General features: G+C 45.9%; 2 protein-coding genes across 4 annotated transcripts in view; both read left to right on the forward strand.

Annotated features, from left to right (window-relative positions):
* Positions 1 to 25,606, forward strand: part of LOC142582996 (G patch domain-containing protein 4) — a 36,202-nt gene extending 10,596 nt beyond the window's left edge. Inside the window, exons 5-7 of the mRNA XM_075693209.1 lie at positions 9,460 to 9,548; positions 12,751 to 12,801; positions 25,293 to 25,606. Coding sequence (XP_075549324.1) covers positions 9,460 to 9,548; positions 12,751 to 12,801; positions 25,293 to 25,548 — 396 coding nt within the window. The 3' untranslated portion in view covers positions 25,549 to 25,606. The remainder of the gene's footprint in view (positions 1 to 9,459; positions 9,549 to 12,750; positions 12,802 to 25,292) is intronic.
* Positions 25,607 to 27,422: 1,816 nt separating this feature from the next.
* The window catches only part of atos (atos homolog atossa), a 104,777-nt gene continuing 104,277 nt past the window's right edge, over positions 27,423 to 27,922 (forward strand). For all 3 annotated transcript variants that reach the window (XM_075693198.1, XM_075693197.1, XM_075693196.1), the window contains exon 1: positions 27,423 to 27,755. The gene's annotated coding sequence lies outside the window, so the exon portion shown is untranslated. The remainder of the gene's footprint in view (positions 27,756 to 27,922) is intronic.

Here is a 27,922-nt window from a genome sequence, read left to right on the forward strand (position 1 = left end):
TTTGCCTTTTGTCTACACATTGGTCGCTTCCCGGTCTGTTTATTTCGCTTTTATTTTTTGACACAAACCTGTTTTTGTAGCACATATACACTTTCATAAAAAATAATATGGACACTTTAATTTGGCTTTTGTTCCAAGCAAACTTCAGGCTCGAAATATAAAGACTTTAGCAAAATATAGCTTTGCGCGCACTCTTTCGTTGTGGTGCGAGAAAAGTCAGGATTTTGAAACATTCTATGCCTATTACATTGCTTTTCGCATAATTCACTTAGTAACCAAAATGAAACCAAGCCGGCTTCACTCGAAATCACGATCAACAGCAATCATCCACAGCAGCGCTTATACTTGGAGTTGCAGAAAAAGAAAAGACAGAACAAGAGAGGCCGCAGTTTCGCCGGAAAGGCGAAGCAGTACTGGTACCACCGAGAAGACTCGGGCTGTGAAATTGAACTGTCTCCTACTATGACGTCTTGTATACACTCATATAACACCGTCACTTCCATGCTCAATTCTTTGAGGTTGCACAAGGTTCCTTCAAGTACAATATATATATATATATTTCAAATTACACGCGCTGGCCGCCTCCTGCGTCCCTCCAGTTGTTTACTGTTACCTGCGAAAGATAGCGGCAGTGAAGCGGGCAACACGGGCTCGCAAGGCACGCACAATTGGAGCAACCTGCCATCAGCGCGGGACACAAGGGAAGAAGAAGAGGTGCGGGTCTCTGGCCAAAAAGACTGTGGACATTCTAGTGAGGCTCTTGTTTAGCTGTGTGTCGGGCACAAGTTCGCCCAATGTAAAGTTATTAAATTAGCGTCACTCAGTGCGTTACAGTTCTGGTGGACGTGCGGGGTATGATTTCAAGCCCTTCTTGAGTCAGTGAAAGGAGCCCGGACTCACGGCGACTTAAACCCATCGAATTGGCTCCTGTTCACCAAAGCAACAGTCGTCACCTACCTGCTGAGCCCCCCGAGTTTTCCCCTTTGTCGGATTTTATCGGAGCATCAGCATCTGCTGACGGAAATGCTGCCGAGATGACAACTCAAATCACGCCAACTCACATCGTAGTGAACTCGGCAATGACACCAGAGCCTTTCCACGGCGACACATTTGAAGACGCAGAGGACTGGCTGGAATGCTTTGAGCGCGTCGCCCAGTTCAGTGGATGGAACGGAGAGCGCAAGCTACGAAACGTTTACTTCGCATTAGAGGACAGTGCACGAACGTGATTTGAAAACCACGAAGCGACATTTGTGTTGTGGGATGCTTTCCGGCAGGAGTGGCTTGCCACTTACCCGAGTACTGACCGCTGGGAGAGGGCCGAAGCTGCCCTGCAGGCAAGAAACCGGCGGAACAATGAAAGCATGGCCATGTATGTAGAAGACATGTCCTGCCTATTCCGCCAAGCTGACCCGAACATGAGCAAGGACAAGAAACTACGCCATCTAATGTGCGGTGTAAAACAGGAACTGTTCGCAGGGTTGGTTCGGAGCCCGCCGTGCACCGTCGCTGAGTTTCGTTCTGAGGCAACAACAATGGAAAGCATGTTGCAACAGCGATCAAAAATGTACAACCGGGAAATGAACATCAACTCTGTAGACGCAGTTCTAGCCATCATCGGAAACAGCATGGAGGTCATACGGGAGCACGTGCGATCTGTAGTGCGAGAAGTGTTTCAGAGGCTACGACTTGACCACTACGCTCCAACGCCCTCTTCGCTGGCAGACGTGGTTCACAAAGAGGTCAGACCTCTTCGAAGAGGTCAGAACTATGTCCGGAAACCACAGCTCTGTGCACAGCCCCAAGTGCCACGACTGTGCCAACCGAGCGTCTCATATGCCAATGTGCTGCGGCAAACTCCCGGATGTGCTGACGTCACAGCCACTACCTCTATGAATAGCTCGATGCCTCGAAATGCGCTCCCACTACCCGAGAGAAGATTTAGGAAGGCTGATGTATGGCGCACTCCTGACCGAATACCTCTCTGCTACCGCTGTGGCGAGGCTGGCCACCTGTACAGAATGTGCCAGTATCGCCAGGCAGGGCTTTGTGGTTTTCCGGTGAACGCACCTCGCCCTCGGGATGGTGAGCGTCCATTTGAAATCGAAGAGTTCCTGTCTACTCGTCAAAGCTCCCCATATGCTTACCAGCAACACTAACCTCGATCAACAGCGCCGTTGAGGCATCGGTCACCGAGCCCCCGCCTGTCATCAAGCTCCCCAAGGCGCCATTCACAGAGCCCGCATCAGGAAAACTAGAGTCAGTGGCCTCGGGAGGTAAGGCCACTGCCGACACAAAAAGAAAAGAACCTCCATCGATGATTCCGAACGTCAGTGAGGGACTCAGAAACCAGTGCTGTAAGAGCGATGTTGCTTCTGATTTACGTGCGTTTGTTGACGGTTATAAAGTCAACGTGTTAGTGGATACAGGTGCAGATTACTCAGTAATAAGTAGTGAGCTCGCCAGAAAACTGAAAAAAGTGCTGACTCCTTCGAAAGGGCCACAAGTTCGCACAGCAGGAGGACACCCCATCAACCCGACAGGCAAGTGAATGGCTAGAATAGGAATATGAGGCTTCATGTACGTCGCCAGCTTTATCGTGCTTTCCGAGTGCTCAAGAGACTTGATTATTGGCATGGGCTTCTTGCAGGATAATGGCGCTGTAATCAACTTGCGGGAATCACGTGTTTCCTTTTCAACGAAGCACGCTGTCGCAGCATTCAACACTGAAGAAAAATTAGATGCCCTTTACATTGCCGATGACGACGTGATGCTTCCTCCGAGATCCAGCGTAGCCGTCACAGTCAGAAACGATGCATTCAGCGACTACGAAGGAATTGCAGACAGCAACACCAGTCTCCCACTCGAAATAGGGATCTGCATGGCAAGAGGCCTTGTTCAGCTGTGTGGTGGATGTGCCAACGTTTTCCTCACTAATTTTGGAAATGAGGTGCAACATGTCGCGAAGGGAACCATTATTGCCAGCCTTAATAACTTTGTCCAAGTTACAGATCTCAGCATTCCAGAGACTTCACCATCGAATTTCCAAGATGTGGATTCTGTCATTGCAGCCATGGACATCGAACCAGGTCTATCGCCCAGACAGAAGGAACAGAGACCCTCGTAAGAGAAATCACCGAATGTTTTTCAATGTCATCCAAAGTCTGGCGGACATCTATTGCCAAACATCGGATAATTGTCAACAAATCATTGAGGCCTATTTGCCAGCATCCCTACCGAGTGTCACCAAAAGAGAGAGAAAGCATCGGTAGTCAAGTTAAGGAAATGCTTGAAGACGACGTAATTCAGCCATCGGCAAGTCCACGGGCCTCGCCTGTGGTACTTTGTAAAGAAAAAAAGACCAAACCTTGCGCTTCTGCGTTGATTACCGAAAGCTGAATGCAGTCACAAAGCGGGATGTGTACCCACTTCCAAGAATCGATGACACTCTAGATAGACTACGAGATGCCAAACTCTTTTCCTCCCTGGACCTCAAAAGCGGCTACTGGCAGATAGAAGTGGACAAACAAGATCGTGAAAAGATGGCGTTTGTGACGCCAGATGGACTGTACGAATTCAAAGTGCTCTCATTCGGCCTTTGTTCCGCGCCTGCCACATTTCAGTGGATGATGGACACTGTGCTCACCGGTCTGAAACGGCAAACCTGTCTTGTTTATCTTGACGATGTCGTGGTTTTTTCTACCACCTTCAAGCAGCAAGTCTGACGATAAAACCGCAGAAATGTCATTTCAGCTTTCACGAGCTTCTTTTCCTCAGCCATGTCGTCAGTTCAGAAGGCATTCGCCCAGACCCCGAGAAGACTGCGGCAGTGGAAAAATTTCCGAAACCAACCGACAAAAAGGCTGTTAGGCGATTCTTAGGACTTTGCGCCTACTATAGACGCTTTGTCAAAAATTTTTCAAAGATCGCCAAACCACTAACATGGCTAACTAAAGAAGGCTTGCGCTTGGATAGAATGGTTCGGGCCGCGGAGGAGATTACCTCCCTGCGGAAGCTTCTGTAGGCTGTCTTTGAGTCGGTGACTACGTTGTCCACGCTCGGCTGTGCGAATGCGAGGGCCACAGCTGCTTCTTCGGCAACTGCGGGGTCTGTTGTCTTCAGGGACGTGCTGACGATCAGCTGTTTTTTGATGTAACCACCATCGCTGCATGGTCACTGTGTTTTCGGAGCGAGGCATCTGCGTAGAGGACCCTGGGGTTCTCTTCCAGCTTCCAGGCTATGGCTTTGGCTTGCGCGGTACGCCTCTCATCGTCCTTGGCCGGCGTCATGTTCCGGGGAAGGGGTTTGGTCTGAATGGTCGTCTTCCAGTCTTCCAGAAGGGCCGTCTTGATGGGTACTGACGCGATCTGCCATCCTATCTTGCCTAGGATGGCTCATTTGTGTTCCGTGTGATTGAGCCGGATTCTCTGGTTATATAGGTGGGCTTCGATGAGCTCCTCCACCGTGTTGTGGGCGCCCATGTCTAGCAGTCTTTGCATGGATGAGTATATGGGCATGCCCAGTGCTTGCTCCGTTGCCTTACGAAGCATTGTGTTTAGGGTGTCCCTATTCGCCTTCATCAGTTGGAGATACGGGGTGGAGCAGGTAACCTGCGACACGACGAATGCGCGTACCAGGCGCATGGCATCGTCCTCTTTAAGGCCTCGGTTTCTTTTAAATACCCTCTGAATCATACCAAGTATCTGTTTGGTTGTAGTCTTGATCGTCGTGATGGCGGCATGTACCTTCCCGTCGCTCTGAAGTAGTAGGCCGAGTATCCCAATCTGCTGTGTTGGCTTGATGGTCGTTCTGGCGATGGTGATAATCACGTTCGGCAGCAACTCCTTCTTGGATTTTCCCGGTTGGATCATGAGCAGCTCTGATTTCTGGGGAGTGCAGCTCAGTCCGCACGACTTTGCATACTCGTGCACAGTCGTTGCTGCCCGCTGCAAGACTTCCTCCATCCAGGCATCGGATCCGGCTCAGGCCGCCCACACTGTAATATCGTCAGCGTAGAACGTCAGCGTCAGCATGGTCCACGCCTTCGATTTGCTTGAGTAGGCTGGGCAGGGGCAGGAGGGCCAGATTGAAGAGCAGGGGCGACAAGACTGATCCCTGAGGGATGCCCCTATCGCCGAGCTCGACAGGGTCTGACTTCTCCTCCCCTATCCTGATGGTCGCCATTCGGTTTGACAGAAAATCTTTTATGTAGCCGAATGTCTTTCGGCCACACCTGGTCTTGTTCAGATTCTGCAACACGCTCGCGTGGGACACGTTGTCAAACGCTCCCTTCAGGTCGAGGGCGAGTATCCCGCGCTGCGCGTGCCTCATTGCAGGCTTGACCACCAGTTCGTGGAGTTGGATCATCACATCTTGGGTGCTGAGATGTTGCCTCAATCCGTACATCGTCTCCGGCATCTGATCCGTTTCTTCGAGGTGCTTCTGCAGCCGGCGAAGGACCATGCGCTCCATCACCTTCCCCACGCAAGATGTGAGGGAGATGGGTCGCATGTTGTCTATCGTGAGGGCCTTGCCGGGCTTTGGAATGAAGCGGACCTCGGCGTCGTTCCATTCCTTCGGCAACTGCGTGCTCTCCCAGGCTTCGTTGATGTGCTCTAGGAGACCCAAAGAGACCTCACCGCAAAAACCCTATAGTGCGTGCAGCCGAAAACGGAGCTCTTATGAAACCACTGCTCCAGCTTATGCTCCGACTGTGCTGGGTGTGCCACGCAGGCCTTTGACTTTTTGAAGAAAAGTGGCAGCAAGCAAAGTGGGAAATCCTGGAAGTTATTGAGATATGTAAGGCGTGAGGTCTCAGACATGCTCTTGGGACAAAGGAATGACAACAAAGTAGTGCAGACAATCACAAGGGCATTTATTGTGCCTTACATCAATCTAGCCAGCTGAATCGCAACCAATAGAACGTGCTGAGGGGTGCTGACGAATCGAAGAAGTTCGACTCACTGCGACAGGATAGCGGACAAATACGTTCGCTCCCATGCTTGACACCAACACTTAAATGTTAGCGTGTACAGTCACGCGAGCAGTGTCGCATTCGAACAATTGAGTTCATCCAACCTGGTACACTACGACAAAGCCATTTTGGGGATGGTCCCACAAAGTGTGTCAGCGCACGTGCGAAATGTCTGCACAAATCACAGACTCCAAGCCAGAGAGGAACCAGCTACTTTCTTTTGCGCCTGAGTAACACCGCCATTAGGTGGTGTTAGCTCCGCAACACTCGCGCCATCTCTCATACTAATCTGCAACCACACCGCCTGCCGCTAGCACTTAGCTACATGGAGAAGCCGTATTGCAGAAGACACGAGAGTCGTGCGGGGAAAACAACATCAGGGGACGCGTGAGAGTCGAGCATTCCCACAAAGGAGGGGAGCATGTGTATCAGCACAACCTAAAGATAAAGCATATCTTGCTGGCAAGGAACATCCAATCGCATATTGACCCCCTTTACATTGCCTGTACAGGGCATGGACGCTACATGTCTATTTTTGGTTTTTGCACTTGCACTACTATGCACAGATAAGCGCATCTACGAAAAATGCCTCTACAACGAATAGATCTGTATAACGAAGGAATAATTCTGTCCAGGATCAATTGTAAGCGGTGTGCTCTGCAACCTTTATGATTAAGTGACTTGTATAACAACTGATTTCAAAGGCCTCAAGCACATTATAAAGGCATTTGACTGTATGTAGCTGCATGCATGAAAATAAAAGTCACTATGGTAGTACAGCAACATCCATGTCTGCCTCCCTTAGCCCATTGTTTTTCAGTTTAGCTGTCTTATCAAGAAATTAACTTTCTTCTGACATGTCAAGTTCAGCGTGGCGAAACACTCAAGTCATGTGTTTCATGAAAGCCACAATGCTCTCATTCGGTAGCTGCACTTAGCCTTCTAGCGAAGCTTCTGTCTTTTCTCTTTGGCACTCGCGAAGGTTCTTGATTCTTGAACCGAGTCCTGGGGGGGAGACATTTTCCAAGGAGAACTAGACACGGTGCAGCTTGTCATTGGAGTGACTATTGTTGAAAGTAGAGACCTTTTCAGTGTCTCCAGCAAGGTTTCGGGGGTTGTTTTACAAAGCTTCATGAAAGATTACTTGTTGCAGCACAATCAGCTGCAGGACAATCAATTTGGTGAGCGCGTTCACCAAACTTCATTCACAGAGTGCGTATAATTATGTGATACAAACCGATAGTGGAGGAATTGCATGCAGTTGCTGCTACAATCCCAGACCACCACTGTATTGCTGAACTAGCCTGTTGAAAATCTTGCACGTCATCTGGTTTTATTGCAACCTGCCTAAGCAATGCTCCCAAGTATTCTTTTGATAGGCAAGCTTTTGTGGAGACATACTCAGATGATTTAATTGTCTTTTTAAAGTATATATTGTAGGTTGGTAAAGTGATTTCGCCATTACTGTGGATGTAAAAAACAGACTGGTCATATGCCATGTACACATATACGAACAACTTTACTGTGTTTGTGTTATGTTCTGAGTTTTATTTTTACATTAACTCTTTTGTTATTACAAGAAATTGGCTCGTTTAGGGTCTGTTTATGTTTTAAAATTTTATTTCATGACTTCATAATCGCTACTCAACTGCTATGCATAAAACTATAACCTCGTCACTAGTGTTATGAATGGGTGTAAAGCAGTAATATTTGCTCAGACAGTATTTTGAGAATTCTTACGTGAAACTTCAAGGAAGCACCTCAAGGAACACTAATGAAAGCAACAATTTGTTATCTTTAGTATAGGTACCTAGAGTTTAAAAAATCTGAAATGTACAGAATATGCACCTGGCTCCTAGTTCCTAATTTTTATTAGTCAGATCATGCAAAAAAGTTATTACAAAGTTTTGTTAGCATCAATACTAGCCATAGGGATGCCCATGCTATGCAGGAAAGTAGCAGCTTCACAAATGTGAAAATGTATGTGTTCCTATAGTACAGGGAGCATTTGTTTCTACTCATTGCAGCAGGCACCTGGTTTGTTATTTACTGCCTTAGGTTCGCAAAGCAATGGCTGTCTTGTCAGGGAGCATGCAGGAGCATCCTTATACTTGATTATTGCACTTAGTCAGCTTTTCTATGCAGGCAAGGTGGTGTAGTTTGTGTGCAAGCAGCACTGGAGCATCCACATGCTCTGCTCAGATCCTGTATAGTGCTGTACAGTGCCGTACAGTATTATGGTGTGTTCCTGCACAATGTTTTACAGTAATGACTAAAGGCGCTTGCATAGGCAATGTTCGAAATGTAAGAGATTAGACTGCTTGTCAAGCTTCGGCTGAAGGTCAGTCTGAAATCGAATGCATGCCCTTGTGTGGGAACCCTACACGATGCGAAGGATTGCTTGTGATAATTTGTACATACGCTGTCCTTATGCTGGTGGGTAAAAGCAACTCACGGTTGGAGAAATGAAGTTGCACTTGACATTAGTCGAACACAACTATTAAAATGACATGCACTCATGACTATCTGCTGTTGCTTAAAGCATCATTAAAACAGTCGAGACATCGGACCAGAAAATGAGACAACCTGATAGAAGCTTCTGTGCCTTCACTGCTGCTGTCATTAAAAAATTATGTTGCCAAATCCACCGAAGAGTAAATTTCACATTGATCTACTGAGGAAGTGCTAGGAGCACTGGAGGCTAGCTTCTACAATACCTCTGGTCGAAGTTTTAGTTTTCCAGACTCCCCAATCTGCCGAAAATGGTCAAATCTGACAAATAGTTAAAGTTGTCATTTCAGACAGTGCATGGCATTCCAATGTAAATATTTGACAGAGTGTAGAAAAACTTTAGATGAAATTGGTTGATTTCTATAGATGGTGTTAGCGAAAGAGTTAACGGCACACTAAAAAGAAGCGTGAAATCAATTTTTGTAGCTCTGTCTGAAAAAAATGTTCTTTTGTTTGGCAGGAGTAGGTTGGTTATTAGCAAAAATAAGACCCAAGTTTCTGTTTTTCTTTGGTTCTGTGTCCAGACCATTCTACTGATGACACCGGCATGGCATCATAGAGTTCATTCTACATTCACATATTTTGACCATCCTCATGCAGAATAAGTTTCCAGAAGTTGCAAGTTTGAGTCATTGCATGTGTTAGGTTGCTGTGTAGTCCTTCTTTGTAGATAACACCTGACTTACACTAAATTGATGCTGTCAAAATACATCATGTCATGGGGTGTAAACTGGTGGGGAAATTTAAGGCAGCTCTGCCACCCATCTTTCATTTTTCAGTTGTAGCTGGCCTACTAAGCCCCAGCCCACTGTACAGCAGATTTATTCAGTTTTTGAAAGTTCAGTCTGACTTAACTAGCTTGACATTTCTCATTTGTGTCCCTTGAAAACGTTGTGGCCTTAGGTGCAGATTGATAGCTGAAGAAAGTTTTTTTGACATCACATTTATTATATTTTTTTTTCCTTCTCACTTAGGCCGGGGTTCAGGATGGAAACACTTGGCTACAAGCCTCTCCTGAACTTGCAGTGCAGGAACCTGATACAGATGAGGAATCACCAGAAAAGTAAGAGTATTGTTTATGGTTGCTCATTTTTGTTAATTTGCTTGTTTGTACCACTGTGTTTGTTACGTTGGTGTTTCTTTTATTTTTAAAAAACAAGTCAGTGCAAATTGTAATAACACATGTCAATTTTATTTACTTCAAAGAGCACAGTGTGCATGTGCGGGCCTGCCTAAGCCACCAAGACACTTGATTGGCCAGTTCCTGGCAGTGGTTTAAATATGACATAGCTGTCATTTGCTGAACTAAAAGCATCAAGAAGGGCAAAAAAGAAAAAAAAAGAGAAATAATAGATATAAAAGGAGGCAAGAAAAATAAAGGCTCGCCTAGAGCAGCACCTTGTCCCTCCCCTTTGTTAAAACTGCACTACTTGTCTTTGTCATTATCATCTAACGGGAGCTGCTATACTCATGAAACACATTGTTCAATACGGCTTTGGTTCAATACATTGTTCATATCAGAATTGACCCAACTGGTCAGGCAGCTGTAAAAATATTAAGCGTTAAGGTTGTATTCATTGTGTATGCAAATTAACTTGGGAAGTAATGCGTTATGTCCATAAGTGGAATGTACTTATGTCATTAGAACACACTTTCTAGCATTGGAAAGCCCATAGCACAGATTGCAATGCATAGTATATAGTACAGTCAAGCCTGGATAGGACAAACATGTATTCATGAACATGAATACATGTTCAACAAATATGAATGAGAAATGTATTCACTGTAATGGAAGTTCATTGTAATTAGAGTTGCCTTCAGAACTACTGATGAAGGACTGAACAAAGCACAGAAGAGATGCTTTATTCCCAACAATGATGTGCTATTGCACTCAGTATGCGCTACAATGCACGAGCGTGTGGCAAGCCAGTCGCACATTGTAGCTCATACTGAGAGCAATAATATACTGCGCTTAAATCCGCTGCCACTAGCTGGAATTGGTTGGCACAGGACAGGGTTAAGTGGAGATCGCAGGGAGAGGCCTTCGTCCTGCAGTAGACATAAAATAGGCCGATGAGGATGATGATGATGACTCATGGAAATTGGTGGTTGAGGACTATTTAACTAGTGTTTGCCCATTAATGGCTCTCCAAATTTTTCAAGTTGTCAACACGGTAGTATAGTTCAAGCCTCTTACACTTATACAAGATTAACAACAAGGCTGTGAAGCTTAAAGGGGCCATAATACGAAACATTTAGTTACAAGTATGCCTTGCATGTTAAACTAAGCGTTCCACAGTTAGCTGGCAAAATTTGAGTGCATTCATCAGAGTAGAAAAGTTGTATTTGAATTTTCTTATATTGCAGTTGAATCATGCTGAAGTCTGGCAATACTGACGCCAGCCGAAATGGAGTGTCTTCTACATGGTCAATGTGCACTGTATATGCGTGGTTCCGTTTTTGTATCTGTATCGTAATAGTCAGTCTGAAATAGCTTCTGCAGGCGTTACCTGGTTTTTGCCATATTTATTGTGCAAAAGGATCGCAGGCAGAGTACAACAGCGACATCTTCGCTGCACGATCGGGTGCCAGAGCATGCGGAGTGAGGAGAATCTGGCATTGTGCATATGTGGTTTCGGAATGTTTCTGAGCAGACAATGTGATGGTGGCCCTAAACTTTTTGACATTAGTCAAGCCGTCAGTTGGAGAAGCTTACAGGCAGCAATTTGAAATTGAAATTTCGCTATGAAATGTGCACTGACAGCTTTTTTTTTTTTCTTGTTAACCATAATGGCCCCCCACTCTCAGCTACAAGGTTAAACCGAGTAGTTTGATGACCATGATTATAGCTCCTTTATAGTATTCTATAGCTACCGGGGTTTCCTGGTCATCCTTGTCACCACTTGGGACCTCCATACCTGGAACTTATTGCACCTCTAAAGTGCACTAAGCACCCTTATAGGCCAAATACCAGTAACACAATGGAGCAGTGGGAGTCACAGCTCGCCCGCTCTGACCTGGGAGGACAAAAGTCCTTAATTAGCCAGGTCAGGCAGGCGGCAGAGGCCAGTGGGGTCCTGGACTGAGAGGCTCCGACCAGCCCTCCTTCAAATCTTTTCCATTGCAATAAAGTTTCTATCTATCTATTGCACCTCTCAAACTCTGATACATTTCCAAAACACCTTAGAAATTAGCGCCATTGGCGAGTTTTTAAAAATTACATGTTGGCACCGATATCAATCGCTTTTCGCTTCTTCGATGGCTGGGCCACTTCCAACACTGTGAACCATTTAAATGAAGAAAACAATGCAAGCTTTGCTGTTAGCTGTAATGGCAGCCTCAAACTAAGTTCGAAACATCCGCTGAAAGAAGAAAAATAAAGGAAAAACTGCTCAACACTGTTTGGGAGAACCGATAGTCCATGAGCAACACATGAAGACAATGTGCTTCCACAGGCGTGATTGCTTCGCAATTCCACTGTGGTGGTGGCACAGCCCGTCACCACTTGAAAGTGTTACATACCCACCAACTTTCCTGAAGTTTTTGTAAAGTTTGCGCATTCAGGCTCACCCTGTGATTTCACTAATGTGTCAAATTTGACGAAAAATAAATCCATTTTGCGATAAAAGCTTTCAAATATCCAAAAATGGGATAGTACAAGAATGCAAAAACCACATGAAAAAAAAAAATTGTGATGGTAACTGTGCTGCCTCTTGTGGCACCACAGGATACCATATATAGCATTGTGACAAGCATAGTTCTCTGATAATGCTGAGGATCCTGTACATTGCTCAGAGTAATGTTGAATGTGAATGGATATTTAATACTACTGCAAGCAATGCCCGAATAAAGTGTTGCTCATCATTCTTTGGCCATACTCTTGGAAGTCTTCTGATGGTGAAAGGGCACCAGACAGTACTTTCTTTGTGCAGGTTTATTGAAACAAGTTTTTTAAGACGGCGAACTTGGCAACAGCGAAGTCACTCAAAAACTCACTGTGATCTAAGTACAATGTGCTTCTTGTCAATCTCTGCTGTTCCATGTTTTCTGCTGCTTGCGTGCCGCATTTAGAGATTAATTATCGCTAATAAATTGCATATGCATTCCTCAAAATGTAGTTGCTCAGGACAAACTGAAAAGAAAAAATGTATGCTATTACCATCTCCTGGTGTAGTGCCTGCGGAATTTTTATTCTTATTAATATCCATAGGTTGGCAGGTATGGTGTTTGTTACAAAGTGTCACTGCTGCTTTCTTCTATTCCAGTGTGCCAGATGAGGAGCTCTTCAAGGCATGTGGTGGCCTCACAGCTCACAAGTAAGCTATGAACACGCAGGATCAGTGTTACTTGGTACTTTACTTACATAAAACACAAATTAAAGAGCTGAATTACCCATTGCAGCATTTTGGATGAGAAATGTTTGACCACTCATCCTTGCCACCGAGAATTGTCTCAGTGAAGTTTTCATCCTTTCTACTGTGCAAAATAATGGCTTTTTGGAATGTGATGCATGGTTACATTTGAATGAGAGCTCTTTTATTTAAAGTATCAAAGGAGAAAGAGGAATGTCATTTACAGTAAATGTATGGAGGGCAACCTGAGTAGGTACACTGTTGCCTGCTACTCGGCACAGGAGAAGAGGAAATGAGAGCAGGTGGAGTGATGAATGGTGGCGAGAGAGGGGGAATGCATAAGTTCATGACACAGTAGCTGTATACTAAAGCCGTGGCACCCCAGTCACGGTGCATGCAAAAGCTCCAGCTAGACTCTCACTGTCTGCCTTGCAGTTGCGCTTCAGACAGAGGTTGCCTTTCAGTGCTTGCTAGGAAACGAGCCGGTGCCCATTGTCACGCACACGTAAATACAGTCATAAGCTGGTTTTTAGGACAGCCTAGGGACCGCGAAAATGCAATATATATATAATGCCACGACGCCATCTGTGCCCAACCACGCTGACGACGAGAACGACGACCTCGTGTGTGCAAGCGAGCGTGCTAGAGAAGAAGAAGCAAAAACTGAACGCTTGTTCTAATTGTCTAGATTAAAATAACGCTCTCTTCTCTTGTCTCAAGTGAGCCGTGACACTGGTGGACGTGCTGGGTATCGCATCATCGCCTAATGATAGGGACGACTCCTGCGAGTAGCCCTGCGTCCAGCCCTTCAAGACATCATCCACGCGTCGAGACACCTGTGCACCGTGCAAGCCGCCGCCTGCAAGGTCTGTGCCCGGAATTTGGTCTCTTGCAACGAACTTCGTCAGCGACCTCAACGACTCAGGAAATGGCGATTGCAAGTCCAACACAGGTGACTATCCAAAACCATCTAGTCCCCTCAAGCTTCCACGGTGACACGTACGAAGACGCCGAAGACTGGCTGGACCAGTACGAACGCGTAGCTAAGGTCAATCAGTGGCGTCCGGACCAGAAGCTTTCCAATGTGTACTTCGCTCTTGAAGGTAGCGCAAGGACGTGGTTCCAAAACCGCGAGGCACATTTGACAACGTGGGACGAATTTTGCCGTCGGCTACTTGACACCTTCGGAAGCACTGATCGCCGAGATAATGCACATTACTTCTCATCGATGGACTTAAAAAGTGGATACTGGCAAATAGAGGTCGATGAGCAGGATCGCGAAAAGACTGCGTTTGTGACGCCTGATGGGCTCTATGAATTCAAAGTTCTTCCTTTTGGTTTGTGCTCCGCCCCAGCCACGTTCCAAAGACTAATGGATACTGTTCTCTCAGACCTTAAGTGGAAGACTTGCTTAGTGTACCTAGACGATGTGATTGTTTATTCTGCCACATTTGATGAACATCTCAGTCGGCTACGGTCAGTTCTTCAAGCCATACGGTCCGCTGGGCTTACCTTAAAACCTGAAAAGTGCCACTTTGGCTATCAAGAACTACAGTTTTTGGGCCACATTGTAAGTCACACAGGCGTCAGACCTGATCCTGAGAAAATCGCAGCCGTCGCGAAGTTTTCAAGGCCTACGGACAAGAAGGCAGTCAGACGCTTCCTGGGCCTATGCTCATATTACCGGCGATTTATTGCGGGTTTTGCACGCATCGCCTCACCGCTCACCTGCCTAACCAGAGAAGATGTCACGTTTATGTGGGGCGAGGAACAGGAGGCTGCATTTAACGAGTTGCGGCACCGTCTACAAACTCCGCCTGTTCTTGCCCATTTTGACGTGGATGCGCCGACAATGATCCACACCGACGCCAGCAATGTGGGTCTAGGTGCCGTCCTTGTTCAGCGGCAAGACGGCGCTGAGCGAGTCATCGCTTACGCGAGTAGAACACTGTTGCGAGCCGAGTCGAACTACTCCACCACAGAGAAGGAATGCTTGGCTGTAGTATGGGCCGTTACCAAGTTCCGCCCGTACATATATGGCCGCCCATTTCAAGTCATAAGTGACCATCATTCTCTCTGTTGGTTCACCAACATGAAAGATCCATCTGCACGTTTGGCACGCTGGAGCCTACGGCTTCAAGAGTACGACATGACAGTGGTCTATAAATCGGGCAGACAGCACTTAGACGCTGACTGCCTTTCCAGATCACCGATCGAGTCGTCAGGCCGAGATGATGACGAATCCGCAGGCTTTTTAGGAGTTGTTGGTGCAGCTACCATCTCTCAACAACAGCAAGATGACCACGAGCTCGCTTCACTAATTGATTTCTTAGAAGGCCGCACCACAAACAAGCCCAGATTGTTCTCAAGGAACTTGTCATCATTCTGCATACGAAACAGTGTTCTTTTTAAGAGGAACTTCTCTTCAACAGGGAAGAGATATCTACTGGTTATCCCTAAAACTCTCCGCAGTGAAATCTTGCAGGCCTGTCACGATGAAGCTACGTCGGGCCACCTAGGCTACACAAGAACATTAGCACGGATCAAAGAGAAATACTACTGGCCACGGCTAGCAACACACGTGAAGCACTACGTTCGCACGTGCCTTGACTGTCAGCGACGAAAAGTGCCACCTACGAAACCTGCCGGACTATTACATCCCGTTCAAGTGCCGGACACACCGTTTGCACAAATTGGGATGGACCTTTTGGGCCCATTCCCAATATCAACTGCAGGAAATAAGTGGATCATAGTTGCGACAGATTACCTTACGCGTTATGCAGAAACCAAAGCACTTCCGAGCAGCACAGCAGCCGAAGCCGCACAGTTCTTCATCGAAAACGTCGTCCTTAGGCACGGTGCTCCAGCGGTCATCGTAACCGACAGGGGAACCACATTCACGGCTGAACTTTTGCGAACTGTACTCACGCTCAGTGGCACAGCACACAGAAGGACGACAGCTTATCACCCGCAAAGCAATGGACTTACGGAGCGCCTCAACAAGACTCTCGCAGACATGTTGTGCATGTATGTCGATGTGGAACACAAGAACTGGGACCAAATATTACCATACGTAACGTTTGCTTACAATACGGCTCGGCAAGAAACAACAAGAATGACGCCATTCAGTCTCCTCCATGGTCGAGAAGTGACTACAATGCTGGATGCTATGCTTCCTCATGATTCCAGCGATTCCGAGAATAACGCCGCAGATTTGACAGAGCGCGCCGAAGAAGCAAGACAGCTCGCACGCGTTCGCATAACTAGCCAGCAAGACCGTGATGCGCGACGTTACAATCAACGCCATCGATGCGTCGTTTACCAGCCCGGCCAAAGAGTCTGGATTTGGGCTCCAGTACGCCGCCGAGGCCTCGCGGAGAAACTTCTGCGCCGATACTTCGGACCGTACAAGGTTCTACGACGCCTTAGCGACGTCAACTATGAAGTCATTCCTGCCAGCCAATCCTGCTCGAGGCGCCGTCAGGACCTGCCTGAGACTGTGCACGTGGTGCGCATGAAACCTTATTTGGCTGAATGACATGGACACTTGCTGGTGGGCTGGACACCGGGTGCTACCCGCCAAGCATCGGGACGATGCTCCTTCTGAAGGGGGGCAAATGCCACGACTCCATCTGTGCCCAACCACGCTGACGACGAGAACGACGACCTCGTGTGTGCAAGCGAGCGTGCTAGAGAAGAAGAAGCAAAAACTGAATGCTTGTTCTAATTGTCTAGATTAAAATAACGCTCTCTGCTCTTGTCTCAAGTGAGCCGTGACAATATATATATATATATATATATATATATATATATATATATATATATATATATATATATATATATATATATATATATATATATATATATATATATATATATATAGATGAATGGATGTCTTTTACTGGCCCCAAGGGCTGACCAAAATAGCTCTGGAAGCCTGCTACTAGCCTATTAGGTGTATCGTCGGTGCTCTCGTAACATCACAGGAGACGGCGGGAGCACTTTTGTATAATTAAGGAGTACATGCTGTGTCCTGCAACAGTGGCCCCTTTCTTATCTTGCTATGCTTCACCGCAATACATTGCGTATGCTTCACTGCATAACACTGCTATGTTGCGGCGAAGCTGACTTTTGGAAACCAGCATTATGCAATGTTTGACCCTTGCTGTGCCTTCCACTATTCCAAGCCGACCGGCTATCCCAGGTTGGCCTATTGTGTCTAATAACAACACATCTACTGAGTCACTGTCTAAATTCTTAAATCACCACCTGTCAAACATCCCCACCACCCTCCCATCTTTCATTCAAGACACGCCGCACTTCCTTTGAATTATCGACGGCATTAATGCTAACCAAATCCTTTCCAACCACGCTATTCTAGTCACTTTGGATGTTTCTGCCCTTTACACCAGCATACCCATGAGTGAAGTAATTGAAGCCGTTTCTAAATCCCTCGCAATCAATCCCCAAGCGCACACTCCTGAAGTTTACCTGTCGCTGCTTAGGTTAGTTATCATGCTCAACTATTTTGAATTCGATTCTATTCACTACCTGCAAACTTTCGGCACTAGCACGGGTACACCATTCGCTCCCACGTATGCGAACATTTTCATGGGACAGCTTGAAGCAGACCTGTTGAAATCCTATCCTTTAAAACCGCACACCTATCTTCGTTACATTGACAACATATTTATAATATGGGAACATGGCAGAAGTGCGTTAACCGACTTAGCCATTTCAATCGCTTTCACCTGAGTATTAAATTTACTGCTTGCCACTCTCCTAGTCAGATCAACTTCCTGGACACGTCAGCCTACATAGAAAATGGAAAACGACACTTTACCGGAAGCCTACGGATAGCCAGCAATATTTAGACTACAACAGTCATCACCCGTGACACTGCAAGCAAGGAATTTTTGTCAGACAAGCGAAACAAATAAGAAGAATCTGCAATGAAGACCACGATTATATCCACCGCCTAAATGACCTTAAAACAACGCTAGCAAAAAGGAACTATCCCCAAGTTGCTCTCGATAGAGCTTATGATGCCGCGTCGAGATTGGAGAGACAGTCGGAATTGGCGAAAAAACAGCCCACACCAGAATCTGACCTTTATAACAAAATATTCTAATGCACTCACAAACATAAACAATGTTCTATGAAATGACCACCCAATATTATCAAGTAACGAGCGTTTGAGAAAAGCGTTCCCGGATGTACCTAGGGTTACCTATCGCCGCAACAGGAACTTTAAAGACATGTTAGTGCACGCAAAAGTCAGCCAACAGCATTCCCTCGTAATAAAAGCATGTTGTTGCCCCAGGTGCAAAACCTGCAGGCACCTTCAAAGTGACATTAAAATTCAAAGCACTACAAATAGTTATACATACGAAGTCAAATCTGTGATTTATATGCTTGAATGTTCCTTCTGTAAGAAACAATATATCGGTGAACCAGGACAATGAATGAACATCAGATTAAACGGACATCGCGCCGACACAGCTAAATAGCTTCCCAAAGCTGTCACCGAGCATTTCAACCAACCAGGTCTTAACTTTGATGAACTTAAGCTCAACATCTTACTGTCAAATTTCCGTTCTGAACTAGAAAGAAAATACAGAGAATCACACCTTAGTCATAAGTTCAAGACATTGCAACCAATAGGCATAAACGTTTCAAAGGGAGCTTTAGAATCTTTTCGCTATGATAAATTTTAAGCTATGGACAACAACACTTAGTTTGGTTTCTTAGCTTTTCTTTTTTCATTTCCTTTTCTTTTCCCCTCTCCCCCCTTCCAGCCAGCGTGTCAGCTGCCGTTGACACGCCGGCTAACACATGGGCGTTGACACGTGCGTGACAGACAGCCAGATCACTGGCCTTGTGCACAGCACTCCTTTATTCTTAATTCAACACGCTAACACACCGTCACTCGTTGCTGCACCCACCCGCCTTACACTCTCTCCCCTTTAGAAGAACCCCACCTATATATACTGTGGCGAGGAAAGCATGTGTTGCCTTGAAGAAGGCAAGACCACTTGTTGAAACGTTGGCTCCTGCTTTCACCTTGTTCTCGTTTTGCTCAGCGCATGTAGTGGTAATTCTAAGACTTTCGTTGCTTTGGCTATATTGCACATACTCCGATATCATTCCACTTTGCTGTGGCTCTTGCTTGCCAAGGTCGCCAATGAACATGGTGGCATGACGTTACTGAAGTGATGTCAATGATAGAATGACAGCGTGACGACTATGAGATGACGACAGCCTGATGAGAGGTGCATAGCTAAGCTGGAATGATAGCGATTGAATGACCATAATGGCATCACTATGGCGGTGTGACAACAAATAAACGATGATCGTATAATAACAACAATGGTGTGGCGGTGACGGCGTGACGAGTGTCAGTGACAAAGCTGAAATGATGGCAATGCAATGACCACGAGCCCATACCTAGTGGCTTGGACTATTAGAAAACTTGGGCCACTGGGTCGGGGCATAATGACGATGGCATGACGAGCACAAGGTCACAAAGCTAGAACGACGAAAATGGAACAACCAAGGCAGGGATCACGACAAGAAGGCAAAGAACACTACTCACATGAATAAAAATGGCAGCGGTGGTGGCTTCGATAAATGCCGTTTCATACCTGTAGTCATGCCAAAAAGTCTGGAATATCTGGCAGCGAAGGGTTTTCATTGGCCCTATGGGGCATGTGGCACTGCTGCGGAGGTGTCCAAAAAATCGGTTGTTGACTGTACACAAAATGTTGCATATCAAGGACGTCACCGTCTTAGCCTGGTGCTTATCCCAGAATGACCTTAGTGCACATTACTGCAAGGTGATGCATGCTTAGAGTTAGCACCTTTACACACACATAATGTCCCCCTATGCTTTGCCACAACTGACATTAAAAAGACACTTAACTCACAATGGAGCTTTGCCTATGAAGCTTCCTTAGTGGGCCATACTTAGCTTGATCTCCTTTACTCTTCTCACTTCCCTAAATAGAGCTCAAGATGTTTATATAGTATGTGGGACAACGTCATTGTGGTGAACGAGGTGCGCTGTCATCCCTAGATTCATTTGGGAAAACGAAGAGTAGAGCACGGACCTTTCCAGAAATGTGTGTACCATCAGCAGTGGTCACAAGACAGTATGGAAAACCGGAGCGCCGGCTGCCGCAGCTACCATGGACCCGTCTGTTCGACTTGCTTGCAGCATGCAAGCCATGTGTAGCCCGGCGCTCTCTTCACCCACAATGCCTTGCGCGTAACTACCAGAGAGGCACTACCGAAAAAGTGCCTCCACTTGTAGGTTTGTAGGAGAAATGAGCACAGGGTTGCGTGCAGCTCGCACACTGAAGGCTCAAGTTTCCAGCTGCTGTGGCCGCCGCCAATGGTGCACGCGCATTTAAGAAAAGGTCTATTGGCTGTGGCATCAAGCCGGGCCAGTGAACAACAATGCATTCTGCTTTGTTGCTTGTGACGAGCCATGCAAGATGCGTAGCATTGATGATGATGGAGCATGACGTGAACTCATAGTGATGAAGATGGCGCTACATATGTATTATTGTGATCTGATCTGTCCCATGTAAATCAAAAGTATAACCACAGAGAAAGCTGCAGCTCATCGTGAGACCCTTATGTTTCTTTTCTGTTTAGCTGTAAATTTATAATTGCTTTGTGATAACTTTGTGATAACCTTGTGATTAACCTTTGTGAATCTTGTGGCTCCACTGCACATTTCTGTGGTGGTATTCTCTTAAGCACCAGTCACTGCTTAAGTGATTGGTGCAAAAAAATCCTTCACAGGTGTATGCCAACCTAAGCAACTGATAGATCATGATCAACGAAGCTGTACTGTATAATCGAGTGCTCACATTCTTTGGAAGTATTTGGTGTCTAATTGTTGGCTGTTCTTTGTGATGATTCATTCTCGATGTTGCCTGTGCATTCTCACCAACTTCGAGGCTCCCACGTAGACTGAACTGCTGGCTGCTGTTTACCACCGCAGCTGCATAAGTGATTGGACATCAGACCAGGATGACCTCTGTAACACTAGCATGGCACTCTTTGGCCATTCCTGGCCCTTGCGCCATTAAACATCAAACATCAATCAATAAGTGATTGGTCTGTTGGAAGTTCCTTTATGCAGTCCACTCCTCTATTACGTTTCTTGGCACCTCCGGTATTTTGTGTCCAGCTAAGTAAAGCACCCTTTTGCCGAACACTCACTTCCCTTCCTGGGTGGCCTTGCAGCTATGGTGCTCTATTTATTGACAAGGCACGAAAATTCAGTTTGCAGCCGCCACATTCCAGGGATGTCACAAACACCCATCATAGTAGGTCAGTGGCTATGGTGTTTTCCGCAGCTCTGCACATGGTCGTGGGCGCAATTACCAAGCACGGCAGCCACATTCTGATGGATGCAGAATGTAAGAACACTCTTGTGCCATGCTTTCGGTGCACATTGAGAAACCCCAGATAGTCAAAATTAATTTGAAGCCCTCCACTACAATATCCCCACCACTGTGCACTTATAGGACATTAAAACCCCACAGTCTTAACAGGCTCAAAAATTGATTAAGCTCTTGAGAGTTTCGGACGAATAGAACTCGTCCCCAAACTGTTTTGTACGAGCTACCAGAATAGGTTCTCCTCTTGAGTGTTCTGGACGAGAAGTGCTCGTCTACGTCTTAGATCGTGTGTCGTGCACCAGATAGAAGCATTTGCTTGAAGATTTTGGTTTCTCCTGCAGCGGGAGCGAAGTTTTTGTGTGAAAACATGGTGTCCAGTGGTAGGGACACATATATCGCTGGCCCGTCAATACGAAAAGAAGCTTTTCATCTTCATCCTCTTCTTTACAATGAAGATGGTCTGGATTACGATGTTTATCTTGTGTCCGGAAATGAAGACAGCAATGACGCTGAATTGAGTAGTTCTTCTAGTGATGATAACATCTCTTAAGTGAACATAGCGAGTGCTCATCAGGGGGTGCAGCTTAATGTCGAGAATCCTGGCACGAAGCCTCCTCGGTTTCCATGTTTGTGAAATAGCCAATGGTTGATTAGCCTACACATGTGAACAATGATGAGGCTGTTGTGCTAGAGCTCCCAACAAAAGTTTGCTTTGCCAGCATGCGGCTGAAGCTGGGCGCCGAACGAATTGGCCGGGCCCGATGGCGAGTCGTGTTCGGGTTACATCCGGTGGCGCTGCCGGAGCGGCGCCGTTGAACCACTTCACCGGGATCGCCTGATGCAGGTGCCTATCGTCCATTCGTCGGAATTCACACAGCAACCCGCGGTGGGTCCTGATTGAAGGAGTTCGAGCCGATGGCAACTGCAACGACTCCTGGGGTTATAAAAGCCCAAACCATGAGATATTGCTGACGACGACAGCAAGCAGAGGCGTGCTCCCATTTCTCACCGCACACTTTTGTGCGAGTCTATTATGCCCCAGCCTCTGAGCCGTTCATCTAACGCCCTTGTACATACTGCATATAAATATTTCATTCAATCACCGTCGCCTTGGATCCTCCTTCGCAACAGTGGCAGCAGCTTTGAGACACCTCCATCACAACAAGGCATTCGCGACTGCTCTGTTTATGTGGTTTGTATTTTTTATTAGCAGCAGGCAGCTGGTTTCCTATGTAATGTTCATAAACAAACTATTGTGTTGGTATGACTTAGTATGTGGAAGAAATATTTTTTCAACATCGAGTAGTTGCATTTTAGTACAATACAATTTGAAATCAGCAATAATAAAATCAGCACTTTTGGTTAGGAAACATTAAAAAAAATAAAACACTTCAGGCGTTAACTGCGCATGGTCAAAATTAATCTACAGCCCTCCAGAGCAGTGATCTTTGTAACCTAACCATGAATTTGGGACATAAAAATCATTCACTGAATCATTTGTCAAATGCCCTGTCTTGTGGTAAGCAAAAAAATTGTTTTTTAATGTTGACCATAAAGTGAACACAGTGCTGGCAGGCAATGACTTCCTTGTTCTGTTACTCAAGATTATGAATTCTAAGAGAGAAAATTGTCTGCTGTGAAAGTGGCAGAATACTGAACAGTTCTGAATTACCAAACGCTGTGAAAAATCTATAGCTTTGGTGAATCTTCAGTGAACCTAGGGAACGGGCTGGCTTTTGGAAAGAAAGCCAAGTTCTATTTGGCTTCAAACTCTATAAGCACAAGGGTTCCGAAGCAAAATTTTTCGTCATAATTTCTTCACCAGATTTGTTGTTGTTGTTGTTGTTCAGTCAGCTGAATTGTACTCCGTGTGGGTGCATTGCAGAACAAGCCGGACCCAAACTGAAAGGGTGATTGCTGTTTTAAATACACAGGGTGTCAAAGTTAAAAAAAAAAAGTGAAAGTAGCTGTGTGTTGTTATCAAAATGAAGAAGCGTCTGGTATTTCTTGTATTGCTTCTGATTAATTAGCTTGCAAGGACTGATTAGCAAGCTTTTGTATTGTTTTAGTGCTTACAACAGATATGTCAACGCTATGCTTTAGAACACATTTGGAAAGATCAATTTTTATTGTTTGCAGCACAATCTCTCTTGTGTGACTCTTTTTTTCTGTGTTTAAAAGAAATCATGCTAAATGAAACTAAACAGTCTGCACCAAGGCTGAATCACAGCTTGCAGAGCAATGAACTTACATTCCCGAAAGTTGGCAGAGGAGAATATTAGGACAGAGCTTCCTGCTACCTGCCATATCCAGGACTGTTCCACATTTCAAGTTCACTTGACCTGACCTAAACTCGGCAGCATTCACTGCCTAATGTTGCAGTGGTGCTGGACCAAAAAAGCGGGCCTTCAACAATTGGAAAAATGCTCTGCTCAGACATGCGCACCCTAACAATTGCGCAAAACCGCCCAGCAGAAACATTAGTGCATGTGTGTGGAACGCAGCCTTCGCTCTGCTGCCATTCCGACTGACCGAGGCATGTTGGTGCTTCTGCCAGGTTTGTCATTCTGCAGCCAAGCTGACTCTGCATCGCTAGTGTCCCCTCATGAAATGCTTATCAAAAATTTCAAAATTAACGCCATCTTCTGAAGCAGCTAAGCAAACGAAATGTGAGCGGAGTGGACGCTCAGCTAAAACTGTCTGGTGACATTATCTGCCCTGACAAATTCAGAACACCTTGTGCAATGGCAGTACATGTGCATGTGGATTAACTGTATGCCTACCAGAACCTGGCTGTTCAGGGCAGCCTCAGCTTCAAACTGCAGTCTCAGCCTGAAGTGAGGAATGCACATGTTCCTCCTACAAATGCATACTGCACTTGCTCTTTGTGCCTCGGAGAATATAGTTCCCCTTCAGGTCACACAGGTATGAACAGGAGGCAACACAGCGGTTCAGCAACAGCAAACATGCGATGGTCACGTGCAGTACTCGGGGAACTCGTAAAAGAGATTATGAGGCAGGTATCTGACCTCACCCGGCATCCTGATAACTGCCTTGCACACAGCATAGAAAGTGTATTGCAAAAGGTGGAACTAATCTCTTTGTGTAGTCGAATGTATGGCTTGTATTCCATGAACACCATTTCTACCCTAGGGATGGGGGGGGGGGGGGGCTATCGTGTAAGTATCCACCTAGTGGACATATACATTTCGTTTGCTGCTATAGTTCTCATTGGCTGGGCTGGGCTACGCATCAGAAGGAGACAGATACCCCCAGCCAGTCAACACTTCAGCCGCAGATGAAATGGACATCTCCACTAGGTGCACACTTACAGAATAGACCCCCCCCCCCCACCCCCAATGTTACAGCGCCTGAGCAAGGCAGAGATGGAGGTGTGTATAACAAGAAGCAGGGAAAAGAGGGTGAACTGTATTAATGAGCAACTTTCTGTAGAAATAAATGGAAAGCTACAGGAGTGTTACATATGGCACCAAGTAATCTGGCAGCACTTGATAGGGCTTTCTGTAACATTTCTCAGAGCAGATGCTGAATCAGTACAGCTTGTGTCCTGCGATAGTTTAGCATTTGCAAAAACTGTAAAAGCAAGGCGAACAAAAATCAAATTCAACACTGTAGCAATAGATTTTATGTATTATTTTTATGTAAGTACTGTTGTAAATAAGGTGTTTGTTTTCTGTTCTGCAGCTTGAACATTAATGAGACTGTAGGTCTACTTCCAGGTGTGCTGTCATGCACACATTTTCCTTTCACTGTTTGTCCTTCATTGCTGCAGAAAGTTGTCCTTGGAAATATGTCAAGATGATTCGCGGGTGCATGTGTACACATTTCCTTTTATGGGCATTTGCTGTCAAAAAGAAGTCCAGAGCTTTTCTGATTATGGTTGTGGGTTCAAGTGCAGTTACAAAGAACTTTCCCCATTGCAAACACCTGTGTCACTAAGCAGTTTCTTGTAAGCAAGCTTCACCATATCTGTAGTTGCAGGGTTGCCTGTTTAATTCCTTTATCCTCTCTCTCTTGCAGGGCTGCGAGGCATGGCCATAAGATGAGTGGAAAGCTTAAACGTGTGCAAGAACAAGAATACGGGCTCTTGTGTGCATTGAGCAGTGGCGGAGACAAGCCATCAAGGAAACAACCATCAGAGATAACCGAAAGCTGCCAAGTTGCAGAACTGCATGACGGGAGTCCAGAGAACTTGTCCACTCAGCAGCAGCAGCAGCAGCAGCAGCCGTACCGACCAAAGAAGAAGTCTCGCAAATATGAAAAAAGAAAGAGATGATATAGCGATGATGTAGGCTGAAAAGTAAAAAAATATATATATGTTTTTTTACGGTTTACTGTGTCACATTATGAAAGCTCCGAGATGCACGGATGTACAGCCACATTTTAAATTCAATTATGACGAATAAGTTCGGAAATCCGCAAAGTTGAGAAAGTTTCACGAAAGGAAGTATTGTCATCCACTGAAGAGTATCATCAAGCTAAATAATGTTTTTGACGTTTCATACTGTAACTCGTACACGAGTTCAAGCCATGTGGACAAACAAAACATTGATAGGGTTATATGCAGGTTACACAATCTGAACATTTTGTAACTTTGGTAAACTGTTCCACTTAATTATGGCCTCGTAAAAAAGATATGTGAATGTAACAATCCTGAATGAACATTCACCTAGAATATTCATGTCGCATTCAGTGGCAGGGAATGTGGTTGTGTTAATGTGGCTTCACAGCATGAAACTTTATCTGTGTGCATCAGTGTTTACTTTGCAAATACTGCATTAACTTTGCTCCTAATACATTGACGTTATCCTTGAATTAACAAGGCTATACTGTATATAGGGCATCCCAGCTAATGTTAGCCAAGCAGTTAAATGGAAAAAAATAATTACAAAAACACAGTGCAAGATGCAATTTTAAGACCTATGGTGTTTGGTTGTCAGACCTCTTGCACCATGTTTTTTCACCTTTTCTTTTTTGGTTGGAACAGTTTGGCTTATTTTTAGCTGGGGCATACAGTATGTGCAGTAAGTGTGTGGCCATAGTCGGGACATTATTTCTTGAGAAAGCCCACAATTGGCAATTCTCGATATCTGAGTCTTCGTGTGTAGATGGTGCTGTTACCAGGTGGGGTTAAGCGCGTCTTTCCAGCTCAAGTATGTCGCCACGAGTCAGTCAGTCCAGTCTCCTGCAGAAATGTGAGAAGAGTGTGCGACACTTGCAGACTATCCACGGACCTTCCAGGAAAGCTTAGCATTTGGACACGTTTATGAGGAAATCCTCTTTCTTCATGAAATTATGTCTCCGTCATGCTGTTAAGATGCTTCCTCCTTTCAGTACAGTAGTGCTCAATATCACCCACTTTGATGTGGTGCCTCTCATTATGCATGCTTTTGCATCACGAGTAAGGGGAAAAAAAGCATTGGAGACAATGCATCTAAGTGAGGTGTTTTCGTTTGTTGTGTGTATTATTTTGCTTCCTTTATTTAAAATAAGTTGCATTTCGGCTAGTGCAAGCTGTGGAAAGCCGGGAAGGTAAGGGAAAGCTGATATTAACGGACGTAGGGGCTCGGCCATAGATAAAGGCAGCGCATTGTGAAACGTTCGTGGCATGGGATGTTATTAGAGCCGCGCTTGCTTCGTGGGAGTCATTACATGCGTTTCACTACACCGGATGCAAGACATGGGCGACGATTAGCGTTAACTTAATAGACACTTAGGTCACCATGCCATCCATGGGTTTCTCACGCTGGAGGTTTGCACCCGTAGCAGCTGTTAAACCGTGCATTCGAATCGCCCGCTACCGCGACTGATGGCGACACGCTTTGAACCAGAAACCTTCGTCGCACATCATATAGTGCGAAGTGTCTGCGTTCCCGGTCACGCGCCGCGGTTTGCAAAAGAAAAAAAGTGAGAAACAAAAGACGAGGTCCTTGAAACAGATGCTGCTTCCGGATATTTAATAGAATGACAACGCTCCGCGACGCAGCTGTTTAAACGTCGAAAGTTATTTCAGCGAAACGTTACAGCTGAAAGGCGACCATCCGAAAAGCGTGCGAATGCCACCAGGCGTGGTAGGAAGGAGAAGCATCGTGCCATTTGTTTACATATGTTTGGTATACCTTTCGACTTCCAACGCAGCCGCGGCGTGGCTTCGCGTGGAGGAAAAACAGCTGATTGCCCAAGCGCACGTGACCTCATGAACGACGCTGTTGCTACGCGTTCCGCGAGTGGTCGAGCCGAGCGCCTCGCGATTGGTTGGCACGGTGCCAGTCACGTGGACATGCGACCTCTAGCGTGCGAGTTTGATCAGCTGTCTGCCTCAGTTGTGTTGCAGAAGACAGTGCAGGAAGCGGCTTGTTTTGGACTGACATGTCAGGTGCTTGCGAGTCTCGTTCCTACGTGGATGGTGCTTGCACGACGGGAATCGTCTGATGCACATTTCAGACTGTGATGGTTGCTGGAAATCCCTCCGAGCGCCTTGAGGTGAGCACGGTGCGAGCATAATTCGCGGACCAAGCGCTGTACGCGTAAGCCTAAACCTGCCATCACCGTCTGCTACACGAAGTTTATTGTTCGCGTCGGAGCAAGTTACGCGTGAGTGTCATGGTGAAAGGTGCACCCCAGGTAATCGCTGCGGGCAATTTTGCATT

Source organism: Dermacentor variabilis, chromosome 5 (assembly GCF_050947875.1).
Source record: "Dermacentor variabilis isolate Ectoservices chromosome 5, ASM5094787v1, whole genome shotgun sequence".
NCBI lineage: Eukaryota > Metazoa > Arthropoda > Arachnida > Ixodida > Ixodidae > Dermacentor > Dermacentor variabilis.